The sequence below is a fragment of the Trichoplusia ni genome, chromosome 7 (assembly GCF_003590095.1).
Source record: "Trichoplusia ni isolate ovarian cell line Hi5 chromosome 7, tn1, whole genome shotgun sequence".
NCBI lineage: Eukaryota > Metazoa > Arthropoda > Insecta > Lepidoptera > Noctuidae > Trichoplusia > Trichoplusia ni.
The window spans coordinates 15,127,802-15,141,982 of NC_039484.1; the positions used below are offsets into that span (position 1 = coordinate 15,127,802).

Consider the following 14,181-nt stretch of genomic DNA (forward strand, 5'->3'; position numbering starts at 1 on the left):
AAAATCAGCAAGGTATAAGGTCTAAGGTATAAGGACATAGTACAACAAACAGTCTTCCACTAAACTTGGTGGAAGATTCCCAATTAATATACGGAAAATCGTCAAAGATACGTCCTTATTGGATCAATGTCTGTAAGGTAAAAATATGAGAAAAAGTAATCATGAAACCAACGCAAACACAGACTACATTAATGTCACAAGTATAATTATTACTGAGCGACATTTTTATTATTTCGGTTCGAAAAACACTTAATTAGTTCTATACGTAATACTTCTGAGAACATTCTTGTATTAATAATACTATTTTAGCTAGTAAGGGAAAATATCAAGTATCAACCTATAATACGCAATGGCCGGAATAACCACCCAGATAGGTTAACCACTTAGGTAGGTATTACGCGATGAATTTATAGACCATATAATTGCATAACTACCTATTATAGACGCATTGTTGTAGCAACAAGAACTAACTAAGAATGATACAAGCGCCTCGGAAAAACTCTGTGATCTTCAAACGGATAATTGGATTATCTGTAACATTCAGAGTTGGGGTAAGATACTTACAAACAAGGGGGCTAAATCTGAAGTAAAAATGAAAGCCTAAAATAAAGAGAGTTAAATACACAGAAAAATAAAATTAAAAACAATTAATTAAGATCGAAAGTCAAGTCCAAATTATGAATAGACCCCAAAGGCGGAAAGAAAATCTTCCGGATTTACTTAAGAGCTGATATAATTATAGAGAACCGGATGCCACACCGGCTCACGCGCGCTCATTAAAATATATTCAAATTGCCACGAAAATCCATTAAAATTCTCGGCGTAATGCGGTATCATCTACTCATTATATATACAAACGTATGCGAGTAAACATAAACACGTACGGGACACTGCAATGCACCAAGGCGCTGATTGCCACAAACCTACTTACAGCTAAGTTGATAATAATATAAACAGACCTACATGCAGCAAGGCGACCTTGTTTTACTAAGCCACTTGAGTATTTCTTTCAAACTAAATAAGCCCCAAGAGTCTAATTGAAGTCAAAACAATAAAGCACTTAGCAATTTGGCATGTACTGTTCCTATGGAAATATTTGTATCTACTTTAAGAGGATTTCATAAGAATCTAAAGAGAAACAAATTTCCCTCCAAGATTGTAAACACCGCAGAATTTTTAATTAGATCTTAAATTGTTATCCTTGGTATTCGCTCTGACTTCCTTTCAAAATTTCCTAATAATACTTTCAACTAACATTTTAGATATCATATTATTTTTAGATACTTTCTGCGCTAAATTGACTTAGAGTTCAGTAGAGCGTGTATCAGACACTTAAGAAGATTAAATGAGGCCTGTCAAGGATGTCAAATCTTCAATCCGAAGTTTGTGGGTGATAAATGGTGCATAAATAAATCAGTCCTACTAAAAACTCCATCATTGGTATAAAAATGTTCGGTATAAAGCAGGCAAATAACTGAAAATGGTTTAAGTATTCAAATAAGAATTGTCTTTCAATAAATCACGTAAAACTATTAAGACATTTTTATTAATGAAATACAAACCAATTTTATTCATTGAATTTAATGTAATAAAAAAACGCCTTGCAGTGGACATCATAAAACTACAATGTACTTTTTTACTACCTATATACTTAGACGTCTACTTATCTAAACATTTTCCGAACCAGTTAGATAAAATCGATCTATTTGCTGGCAATTTTGCTCAATTTTTTTTTGTATTGATTTTTATTTTTTTGGTTGAAATATAAAAGTCATCATTCAATCAACTGCACCGCTGGGCATGGGCCTACTCCAAGTTGCGACACAAGACTCGGTCATGCGCCTTCCTATCTTCTTCTTTGGTCATAGGTTCACCAGGCCCAAGGTCATTATACCTATCTATCACACACATTACTTACCTAGAGCAAGGAATAATGACATAACACTAACCGACATACTCAATATTAAATCAAAGAAATAGTAATCCATGTTAAGTTTGAATTTTATTACAAAAAAATACTGACTTCTTGGCAGAAGCATATTATCAGCCCTTGAAATATGAAGAAAATGTTGATATTAAGAAGTATGAAAAACTTATAGCATACTAGCTGTTGCCCGCGATTCCGTCCATGTGCCACAAAATGTAGCCTTAAAACACGCACTACCCGCCCCCTTCCTTAAAATCAAAACCTCTTATAAAAAGTTTCATTAAAACTTTTTCCCCCAGTAGCCAATGTCCTTTCTGACCTTAGACTATCTGAGTACCAAATTTCATTACAATCGGCTGTAGTTTTGGCGTGAAAGCAAGACAGACATACAGATATACTTTCTTTTTTTATAATATTGGTATGGAGAGAATATAATCATACTTAAGAGGTGTTTTCTAATTTGTATAATTTTATTATTCTCAGATATTTTTCTTAACAAGATCTCTACTCAGACGTTACTCATGTATGCCACTTAATGTCGATTTCTTCTTAAATGTCTACTTTACTACAACGATAACGTAAAATAAAATGTTTTTGTTTAGTATTAAATTGCCCATTTGACCAATAAATTCTAATAAACCCAACAGATATTTATTCAAAAACCACCGGAAGTTTTTTTTTTATAATTCTTTTTGTTTTCGATCGCCTCTTTATCTGTTTACCTAATTATAGCCACCTCTACCATATTCTTTATCATTGCCACTACAACGTAGATAGTCCGTCTACATTAATACATTCTTCTAGTGCATTGTATAATTCTGCAGTTCTGTATTCTATAACTCTTGTTCTATATTTGTACTATTGCATGTCACTCAAATACACCAACCATTGGATTTATATGTCGTGACTACTGAAGCTATTATTTAGTATCTGTCATATAACCGGATCAGTCCATTATACGACTAATGTCTAAAGTCTAAAGCATTGACTATTGAAATCCGTAGCCAGTGTACAGATCGTGTGCACAGAGATACATTCACTCAAAGGTGAAGTCGTAAGGCAAAACATTATGTAATATCTTCCATTCATTATATTATACCTATTGATTTCACATAAAGCCTTCCTTACATAAAGTTACAGAAGTTGCATTATCGCCCACAATCTCCAGGCAGGTAGCCGACTATATGAATACGGCAAGTTCAAGGTATGTGATATTCGAGCACAACGTTTCTCGCGGCAGGGTGCGTTCAGCGTTGGTAACCTACCCGGCGTAACGGAAGCAGGAGGTAAAACCGTCAGAAACCGGCGGGAAGTCGCTAGTACATCCGGTGCGACGTTCCATAGAGCACTCTCTATATTATTTTGCTTCATTGTTGTTGTTGATTTACATAAATGATTTACGAGCACCGGCTTTCTTTGGGCGGCCCGAGGGCGAAAACATTTTAATTGACGGCGAATATACTTGCCTGCTAATATACCTGTTTATATTTCTTTAAGTATACCCCGCTTAGGTAAGCGCCGCATTTAATTAGCATCGTATTACTTAAATTAAAATATGAAGGTATGATAACTTTGAAAGTGTGTTGGTGGGTCGTACTTGGTTACGTTATTTCATTTTATACATAGACGGATAGACCCATGGCAATAAGACACTTATTTATCCTTTTTTTTAACCGCTTAGTAAAAAAACCTTACAGTATCCTAATAAACTAAAAATAATATTACCCGGCCATCTGCATTGATATCCACAGCAAATCATTTCAGTTCAGTTCTTATTTTGATTTAATTTATTGTGTCATTTGTTTTTTGTTGCGTTTTATTTGTAGGTATACCTAGTATTAAGACAAAAGGAAATCAAAACTCCTTAACTTTTTAAGTACATACATAAAAAAAAATAAGTATTTTTTTTTTAAAATGTTGTACCTCTTGAAACCCACCCACAAGCTTTTCATTTTTAATGTTTGAACTTTCCAGATAACTTCATTCAAGCCTACCGCATCACGTCCTCGCTTCTTGTTTAGTAGTTCGAACAATGTAAAACAAATTCATTTCTGTTTTTCACAACAATAGGGTCGTTTGGTTAGCGGCTTTAAAGATCCTTAGCCTGACCCAGCCCAGATCATTGGCAAAACTACCAGCTTACGCAAACATCCAGACAGGAAAACGAGACACTAGGTACACATTTTATTTAGATTCTAGTTATTCGGGTATGGTTAATCTAAATTTCATCAAAATTGTTCCAGTCTTTTCTACGTGAAGAAGTAACAAACATACTTCACACAAAACTTGGCTTAATAACATGACTTAAATTTTAGTGGCACGAAGTATAAATATGTCTGTCTTGTAAAATTGAACTTTATTAAATAACTTTTAGTGTGCCTAATACTATGAAAGCCCCTCTCTGGTTTAGACTTTCCTAAGTATTTTCTCTAAGTACCTCCGAGTATAAGGAGCGCAATACAAAACCCGTTTTCCATTACACGAATTGGAATACTTTTTGTGAGCCCCTCAACAACACGCGAAGCTCCGTTCCGATTCTACTTGCACTGAGTTAGATTCACAAAACTATTCTGCTTCGGATAATGGGTATTCTACTCATAATAGGTACCTGAAGACGTATAATCCACTTTAGTGTTTTCATGTGAGTAGCGCACCTATCGTGGCCTGCTTTTATTGAACAGAGTGGGTATAATAAATGTTTTTGTTTAATATTCTTGGCTCTGCAATTATCTAGCTCGTAACTCCAAAAAGGTTTTATCTGTAGGTGGAAGGTCCCAATAATGCTTGTGAACCAAATTTCCGATTAGCCTAAGTAAAGCAAGCGCTGCAAGATTTCTTACGTTTAATGTAGTTATGTATAGTTTAGCGCAAAGTCACTTTATGAGGAAGACTTATTTGAAAAAATAATACTATATTACTTAATCTTTATGCATCATTCGCGACTAAAAAACATTAAGATCAGCTATCCGGTTAATAATTCGCCATTGTTTTTCAGTGTGCATGTACCTATTATTATAGATCAAATAAAAACGTAATTGAAATCTACAGTATGATTTTTATAGTAAGTTAGACATTTTGAAATTTATTATAGGCTAACGAAATGACGGCACCTATTTAATCATACAAGCGCACTAAATGTAACCGTTCATATTATTATTATCACTTTACTTCTTTTAGGACAAACTCTATACGATTATAATATGTTTCAATAAAGTACTTGATTATGTAGTTACACTAAAGTGCACTCACAAAAACTAAGACAAGGGAAGCGTATTTGCATTTCTACCGTTTTTTTTTTAATCCTCCCTCAATAAGGAATGACATCTTTGAGTCGCGTGGGGTTTCACAAACATTCAAGTGTCCCCGTCACGTGTGGTAAGTTTGATACCCGCGCAGGACAAGCATTTGCTTGTTTTGAGTCTAGGTGTCTTATTCTACAAAAAATAAATTGCCTAGTGCGGGATTTCTTTTTATTTATAAAAAAAGACCCAATATGAATCAAACTCCCGACTCGGTGCCGGACGTGCAGCTTATGAAAACTTTTGAAGAGTGAGACGTGTCTTACCAGACACATTGACTGTTGTTTAGGCTAGCGATAAAATTTATCACTGACATATTAGCTACGTAAGTCCATTTATTTTTAGCTGTATTTAATAACTGATATTTTAATCACCACAGATACTTTCTCAGGTGTAACTTATAAAACAGCAGTGAAGGAACAAGCAGGCTCTCTCATGCTTAGTACAGTCTTGTTTAAGCAAACGTTTTGTATTATTGTTTTCATCGCTGCTATGGTTTACTGCTGCCATCTAGGCGACATTTATTGAACCTAACTTTTAAATTGTGGCGCCAAATAAATCAACTAAAACATCACTACACTTTAGTAGTAATAAGTTTACTCTATGGTTACTAAAATGGTTAATGTAAAGCTAACACACTGACAGTAATGACAGTCCAAAACTGACAACAACAATATTTTATGCAATATCAGTATCGTTTCAAATAAAATAAAACAAGAAAATAAATTAAATATAACGCAAACGTTTACCTAACTATTTTACAGACATACTACCTAACCTACCGAAGATACACTGCCATTAATGATTTAATATTCTATTTACATATTACATTTTAATAACTTTGACCCTTGTCACCTTGGGATATTAATTATTAATGAACTGTTATTCTACGGGGTCTTAAATAATAACCGCTGCATTTTGAACTAGTCCTCGGGCGGTATTGTTGTGGTTGACAGCACGCAGAATTACCCGTCTTTTATTTAATAAATTATCGCAAAATGCTTTCTCTGTCGCCAAAATCTTGTGATACCTTCGTCGTGCTGCCTCCGTTGACTAACAAAAATGCAGTTATATTCGGCAAGAACTCTGACCGTCCTCAAAATGAGGTCCAAGAAGTAGTGCTTGTGAAAGGTGGAATCAGAAATGAGAAGCTTAAGGTAACTTGAGGCTGCTTGATTTATTAGTAATGTTAAAATGATGGCAAGATTCCTTAATGTATATCTGTATTGCAGTGTACTTACATAACAATAGAAGAGAGTTCATCTCCAGTGTATACAGTGATACTGAGCAAGCCAGCTTGGATGTGGGGAGCAGAGATGGGAGCCAATGAGAAGAATGTAGTCATTGGCAATGAGGCTGTTTGGACTAACAACAATGAGGGTGATGGAGATGCCCGGCAGAGGCGCCTGTTGGGAATGGACCTAGTCCGGTAAATCTTAATTAAGTCATTGCACAATCCACCTTCCAGCAAATTAATAAAATGTGACCCAATTATCATACTTTGCAATAGCATTAATAGATAAAGTAATTAACTTAAAAGCTTATATAAAATCTTGAAATTAATATGCCTCTAATTTTTTATTCTGTTTCCAGACTAGGTTTAGAACGTGGAGATACGGCTGAAGCAGCCTTAGATGTTATAACATCTCTTCTTCAAAAGCATGGACAAGGAGGGCCCTGCTCAGAGCATGATGATAGCCACTTCTACCACAATTCCTTCTTGATTGCTGACCCTAAGGAGGCATGGGTTCTAGAAACCAGTGGCAAGTTATGGGCAGCTGAAAAAATTGCAAGCGGGTACCGGAACATTTCTAATGGTCTCACAATCACTACAAAGATTGATAAACATTCAGATAACTTGATGGAGAAGGCAAAACATATGGGGCTATGGAGCGGACAGGTTAGTATTCACATAAAAGCTGTAGTGAATATTTTAAGCAATAAAACAATCTTGTGGTGTAGTCACAGATAGTTTGAAGTTTGCTAGCATCCTGTAATTGATTTCCAGGGTGAATTTAACTTCACTAAGTGTTTCTCATCTGGAGGTGATGAACTTAGGCAACAGGAAGGGGAGAGGTTGCTTAAAGAAGGGAGTGCTGCATCATTATTTGATGTAAAGAATATGATAAATGTACTGAGACACAAGGATAGCCGCATTTGCAGGGGATGTGATGACACCTTCCCCACACAGGGGAGTCAGGTAAATTCATTTTAGACCTTTTTTTGCTGGGCCTTATAACTGAGCTATAAAATAACAAAGACATAAAAAGTCTAAAACAAAGACAGAAATCTAATTAACCTACTTAACACTAATACTAGTATGACAAATTCTATCCAGATATATTGATGTTAATTTGGAAGTTTTATTTTTATTATAACCATAACATAACTAGGTTAATGACATAACATAACATGACATTTAGATCAATACTAATTAAACAGAATTTCCTACAGATTCCTATTTTTTTGTAATGGCGAAAAGGGTGTTTGTACCAGAATAGAATACTCCATATTTAATACTTTATTTGAACTTTACAGAGTATAATATTGTGTTATTGTAATTGAACATGTTAGATAAGTTGTTTGGCCATCTTTTCAGGTATCCTTACTCTGCCGTGAGAAAACCAGCATCCACTGGTTCACTGGTACCCCTGATCCAAGTGTATCATTCTTCAAACCCTTCATCTTCACTGAAAAGGCTCAAACTTCTCCATACATAGTTAGTCCTGATGAGGTAAATTATTCACTTCATATTTCACTTATAAATATCATTATTAGCAGCATTAAATATTTTTCTTTCTTTGTCACAGCCACCACGTGAACATCGCTTATACAAGTCACATATGGATTGCATGACAAAAAAAGATGCCGATAAAATAATAGAAAAACTCCGCCAAATGGAGACGGAACGTACCGCTGCAATTGAAGAACTTATTAAAACCCAGTCAGCACAAGATACTCATGATCTCGACAATCTCTTCAAAGACTGTGTGGAGACTGAGATTGAATTATATGAAAAATGCTAAATAAGTGTCAAATTTTACAAATGTTTCTAAAAATGTTTATGACTGTAATCTTTTCGCACTAGCATCAATGTTTGACTCTATCACCAAAGTTATTGTTAATAGCTAAATATTTTTTAAGTAGAATTTGTAGACGTAGGTGAAGCTAATTTGATTTAAGAGTATCTTAGGTATCACGGACCCTACTGTCTGACTTTTATTTAGACTTCTATTTCAAACTTTTGAATGATATGACTTATATAAATATAAAATACGCTTATTTTTTGTAGTACTTTGCTAAAGTTACCTGTTAATGTTTGTAATGAAAGCTATCGTATTTTGCTAAAATTTTAGATCTTATCTATCTCTACACTCGTAGTTAATGTTATATTTATTAAGGCCTAAATAAAAGGAATAATAAATATTCATAAATAATTATATGTAGATAAAAAAATATTATTTTTACATGAAATAGTAATCTTAAATCATGTTATTTGCATTGTATTTGAATGCTTGCTGCCAGTTACGATAAACAATTTATCTGATATAGATATGGCTTTGCTTTAAGCAGATATGACTTATTTAAATTTTTACAAAATATTTACAAATGTTAAGAAATCTGACTCGTGTATTCATCATTCGTCCATTTGCTTGGTACAATGTTGTATTCTTTATTTACACAATATACTAAATGGTTGATGTTGTAAGGTATTGTAATGATAATATACTACTAAAATTAAAAGACATTGCAGTGCCGTTTATTTCTGGTACTGATGCCATTCTGTTTGCAATAATAAATTATCTTTATGGATTAGTTATTGTTAATTTTATGTGTATTTTAAGAGTAACGCTCTTTTGTGGTGCTGGTTTAGCTAATGCAATAAATAAATACTTGCTAGGCTTGCGGCCTTCTGCAATAAGTGTTTCATTGTTATTTTGAATCACTATACACAACCAAGTGTCAAAGAAAACGTACTTAATGCGCTTTACTGAATTGAGACAAGTTTAATAATAGTTATACTTTCAGGATACTGACAAATCATGTTATGAAATGGAGGCTTCGTAGGTTTAAGAAAACGATGAAAGGCCAACCGGTTAAAAGCTGTATTCACAAACGATATGTCTATCTCTATTTGTCTCTAAATTCTGCTTTACAGTGACAGAGACAGCATAAAACTTGACTTAATTAAGTGAAGTTTCTGAATACGGTGTAAGTGTGCCAATTTCTGTTTCCTCACACACCATATTCCTCCTCTGTATAAGAATATTAATATTGTAAGATATTATTTTTATTTATAACTTAGAATCATTTATTACAATAACGTAAATTAAGTTGTACTATTTAGAAAGACCAATTTAGTTTATATTGTTTCGTGCAGCTAGTTATAATATTAGCTATAGCCATTTATTTGAGGACCTATTAAAAGACAAAATAGCATGAAATTTAAGACAATGCGGGTATTTTATGTAGATAACCTGCGTGCTGTGTACTGTAGATGTATTATGTATTATAACGGTTGCTAAGCACGTAAGTGGTCTCCAGCGTGGTAGCTTCGGCAGTATTGGTCTAACAAAGCAAAAAGAATTACTTCACTTGTCGGGCTTCATATGGCTTGAGCTGATTGGGGCGTTCATTCGGGTCAACGCATCATTCGATTCGATAATACTTATATTACGATTATTTAACCTAATGGGATTGCGATCCACAAAAATTCAAGTAGTTATATACACGGCTTTGCTGATGAAGTGAGAGCGGATTTTTCTCGAATACTGATCTATTTACATCCTTCCGATTTTACCTCCCAGCTGTGCCGATTAATGCCGAGCGACCCGCTTGTGTATAGCTACCCAGACTCAATTTTCGTATTCATGTAATGTGCTTGCTTTATCTATTTTGTACGTTTATTATAGAATTGATAAACTTAACAGCAATATGATAATACCGTGATTTCAACTGTGATCACTACTAAAATATCTAAGTAAAACTGGTTGTTTTAATAAATGCACTTTTGAATCACAATGGGGCTCTTTTATTCATAGAATGTTAGTTAATATTGATTATAACTGTTGAAAAATTACAAGATCAAAAGAAGTTAAAATGAAAAATTATTTACAAAAAAATATGTTAATATTGTTTAAATTTGTATTAGGTACTTAATCCCTTATTATCATAGTCGTTCAGAAGAGATACAAAGATATAATAATAAAGGCTTCATGCAAGTCGCAAATAAAAATTTTCATTTCTAGAGACGAAGTTCCTTTATTTCCATGTACTTATACAACTTAGTCTGAAGTATCACATGAATTCGTAATTAAACCGAAGTTAGGAATCTTAAATATACGGAAGATAAATATTTAAGCTACCTAATTCAATAGTGTGTTATATACACTACTAACTTGTACACTGAAATATACCATTTTTGAGATTATCTAATAAATGCCACATTATAATAGTATCTACACAGCAGATTAATTTACATTCATTTTCATTTTCGAAATATATAAAACAAACTACTTTATTATAAATAGTTTTAACAAAACATTAAACATTCAGACAAAATATTACTGAAATCGTAATGTTACTATTTTGTCTAGAGTGATATGCAATTTTCTATTGTTTAAAGTCGGCACGTTAAATACTAAGACGGTACAATGTCAGAATTTGCTTTCGTCTAGTTTGTACCTACATTCCTTATTGTGTACACGACTCATAACATCTATTAGAACAGTTAAATTCCGAATATTAATTAACGATTAATGAGATCTTATTATTTTATGCCAAGTGAACAGTGCAGTAAAAATCGGGTTTAATTGAAAACATTTAACAATCGCCTCGTAACGCTGTGTCATTACTCGAGTGAAACAATTTAACTGCACCGCAACGCTACACACTAACTGCTATTGTTAAAGAAATCATAATTATAAACTTACTCTTAAACAACAATCGTAATCTACATAATACTTAAACTTAACACAAGTCCGTTGTATCATCTCTACAGCCACAAGTAGACCGAATGCTAACGTATTCATTTCTAATTAAAACCTATATTATACAAACCGTAAGCAATTTAATAAAATGAAAATTTGGGACATTATTAAGACGAATTATAATTATTTTATACATTAAACCTTAATATTTATAGACACAGTAAAGTAATCGACAACTATAAATGTATGTAAATTGCTTTGAATTTATAAGGTTAATTTTGGGTTTCCAAATAATGTTTAATGATCATCGTACAGATCAATCATTTAAGCATAGTTGAGGGTTGATAAACCAAGAATGACGGCCAGTGGATTAACCAAAAATAAACAACATTACGCTTAAAGCTTATTGACTAAATAATGCGTTAACATGTCGTGTACTTGTGACTTCAAATCGATGAAAATGCAAACAGGACACCATTGTCATAAATACTCAACTCAACATTATAATATTAAGTTCCCGAAACTTATAAACAACTTCAAAAATCTAACATTTACCTACGACCCTACATACTAATTAAATCTATACATAAAATTAGACCAATACGGTCACAAAGAAAAATCTCATGCAACACAAAAAAAAGTATTGTAAATCAATCATTTTATAATGAAAAATATTATTCGAAACAAAAAGATTTTTCTTTACATTATAAAGAACATATACAAGGCGTACAATTTAAATCATAATTATACATATTATAATAAAAACGGAATTATCAGACAAACATAAAAACACAATATTAGAATTAAATTAATATTCAGAACAAAAATTAAAGCATTAGATTTCTTAAACACACTACACAACTTATGAGAATAATTGTCTTACTTTATATAAGACTTATTGATTTTATTTAATTTCATCAATAGACAGACAGATAATATTATACTACCTTATTTTGTTGCACTCATATCACCTGTTACATATCTCACATTCAAATAGAATTCATTTTAGTTTTTCTACTGTAGTGAATACTGTCAACGGATTGTAAACCGATAAATGCAAAATGGATTCTCTTGTATTATTTATTTATTATGAACTCTTTAATTTAGAACTGTTGCGTTAAGGTGCAGGGAAACTTTGAACCTCACAGCAAATTACACAAAATGTATTTATGGCCACCAATAACAAGGATCAGTAAGAATTTTTCTATTTACAATCCGCTGGCAGTCAGAAAAGGCTTACAATTATTCAATGGTAAAGAACTACATAGATACTATAAGAAGGACGTGATTATCCGGCATTTCGCTGACGTAGTGATAAAGGTGCGTAAATTATTGATCTACTATTTACTGATTTGTGAGGAGAGGTCACCGATCTGGTACTTTGATTTTTAACTTTGCTATTACTTAGGCATTAATTTCACCTTATGTGTGGTTTATGTGGTCAAGACCCTACCTAAATACCAGAGAATCGATAAATATTTTTTAATTGGATAAAGTGCTAAAATGAAAATTTATATTCACTCATCCAAGTCACCAGACGCGCATTAAGCTAAATAATTTGGATTCGGACATTACAAGTATACGCAACATCAAATTCCTACGATCGCAGAACATTTTAGATTATTTAAACTGTAAACGAATAAATCTTATGTTAGTAGACTCTAGTGATTATATACTAAACATTTAATATATATGACTTGGTGTTGTAAAACCAGAATGTTAAAAATCCAGGTACTGGCACTCTCTCAAACAATATGTTTTTGATATAACATTTATATTTCTACTATTAGTATTTTATGTTTACATATAATATTAACTTCGTCCTATCTGTAGAGTAGCCCCGTAGTTCTCTTATGAAGTTGTATTGATTTTTTATTAAGAGTTCTTGAATGGACATTCAACGAAATTTCGGTTGGCTTCTCCAGTACTTATTACAAGAAAAGATTTCTAAGTTTTAATAATTAGACATTGACGGAATAAGTATGCATAAATTCTATTTCTAATGATTAATTTATCACTTTACTATATAGGTAAATCTAGCTCAAATTTTATAGGGTATGTAACATTTAATTTGATTTTGAAGAAAACTAGAAGGGTTTGCAACGAGCTCCGTATTTGTCTATTGTTTATACAGAAGTGAAAGATCTAGAATACGATTCTTACCTATACAGATATAATACCTATGATGTAGATAATTATACATTTTAGTTCTTTAAGAATGTTTGAATCGAAATGCTGTTAGATTATAATTTCATGTATAGTCATATTACCTATCTATATGACCTAACATTAATACATCAGAATACATGATCTGTGACTAAAAAGTAAAGGAAGAGTTAATATTTTCAATTTCATACTTTCACATTACACTAGAGAATATTTTTTATTTTTACATATATTATTCGTAAATGTAGATAATATATCAAGACACAACCTAAATCATCGCCACAAATGTCTATGTTACACATACTCTACGTCAGAGAGAAACTATGTAATGTGCGATTACTTACAATACGTGAATACATTTTTCTATGAAAAGAGTTACGAACGGAACCTGACTGCTAGTCCACCAAACAAAAGAGTATCTACATAGATAATGGGGGCTATGTACAATCTGTAACGAACAGGAGATTAGGTACTCTACAATAATAAGAACGAAATACGTAAATTTACAATTTAATTGTTATTCGTGATAACTATTTTGCATTGTAACGATTGTGTTACGTTCCCAGAAAATCTGTTGCCTATTAAAGCGTATTTTCGGATTCCATGTTGGTTTCATCCTATATGTCATACTGTCCTAAATATAAGTTCTGAAATACTAAACTACGGTATACCTTCATATTCGTAATTTAAACTTTTAAAATGTATGGCCGCGAGATTGTGATTCCAATCGTCATAAAGGACTCGGATATAATAATAATCCTTATTTACGATGAAATCTATTATAATTATGGTAAATAGACTTTTCTTATTAAGAAAGTAATAAAGAATAATGGGCCTGTGGTAAAAGACGTGTTCAAAT

At 32.6% G+C, this 14,181-nt stretch overlaps 1 protein-coding gene across 1 annotated transcript; it reads left to right on the top strand.

Moving 5' to 3' along the window:
• The first annotated feature begins 5,883 nt into the window (after positions 1 to 5,883).
• LOC113495543 (secernin-3) lies at positions 5,884 to 10,248 on the top strand. The gene is made up of 6 exons (XM_026874299.1): positions 5,884 to 6,383; positions 6,459 to 6,655; positions 6,820 to 7,126; positions 7,235 to 7,426; positions 7,826 to 7,960; positions 8,037 to 10,248. Exons 1-6 carry the CDS (start codon positions 6,225 to 6,227, stop codon positions 8,250 to 8,252), a joined length of 1,206 nt encoding a protein of 401 aa, XP_026730100.1. The 5' UTR covers positions 5,884 to 6,224; the 3' UTR covers positions 8,253 to 10,248.
• Positions 10,249 to 14,181: the final 3,933 nt, after the last annotated feature.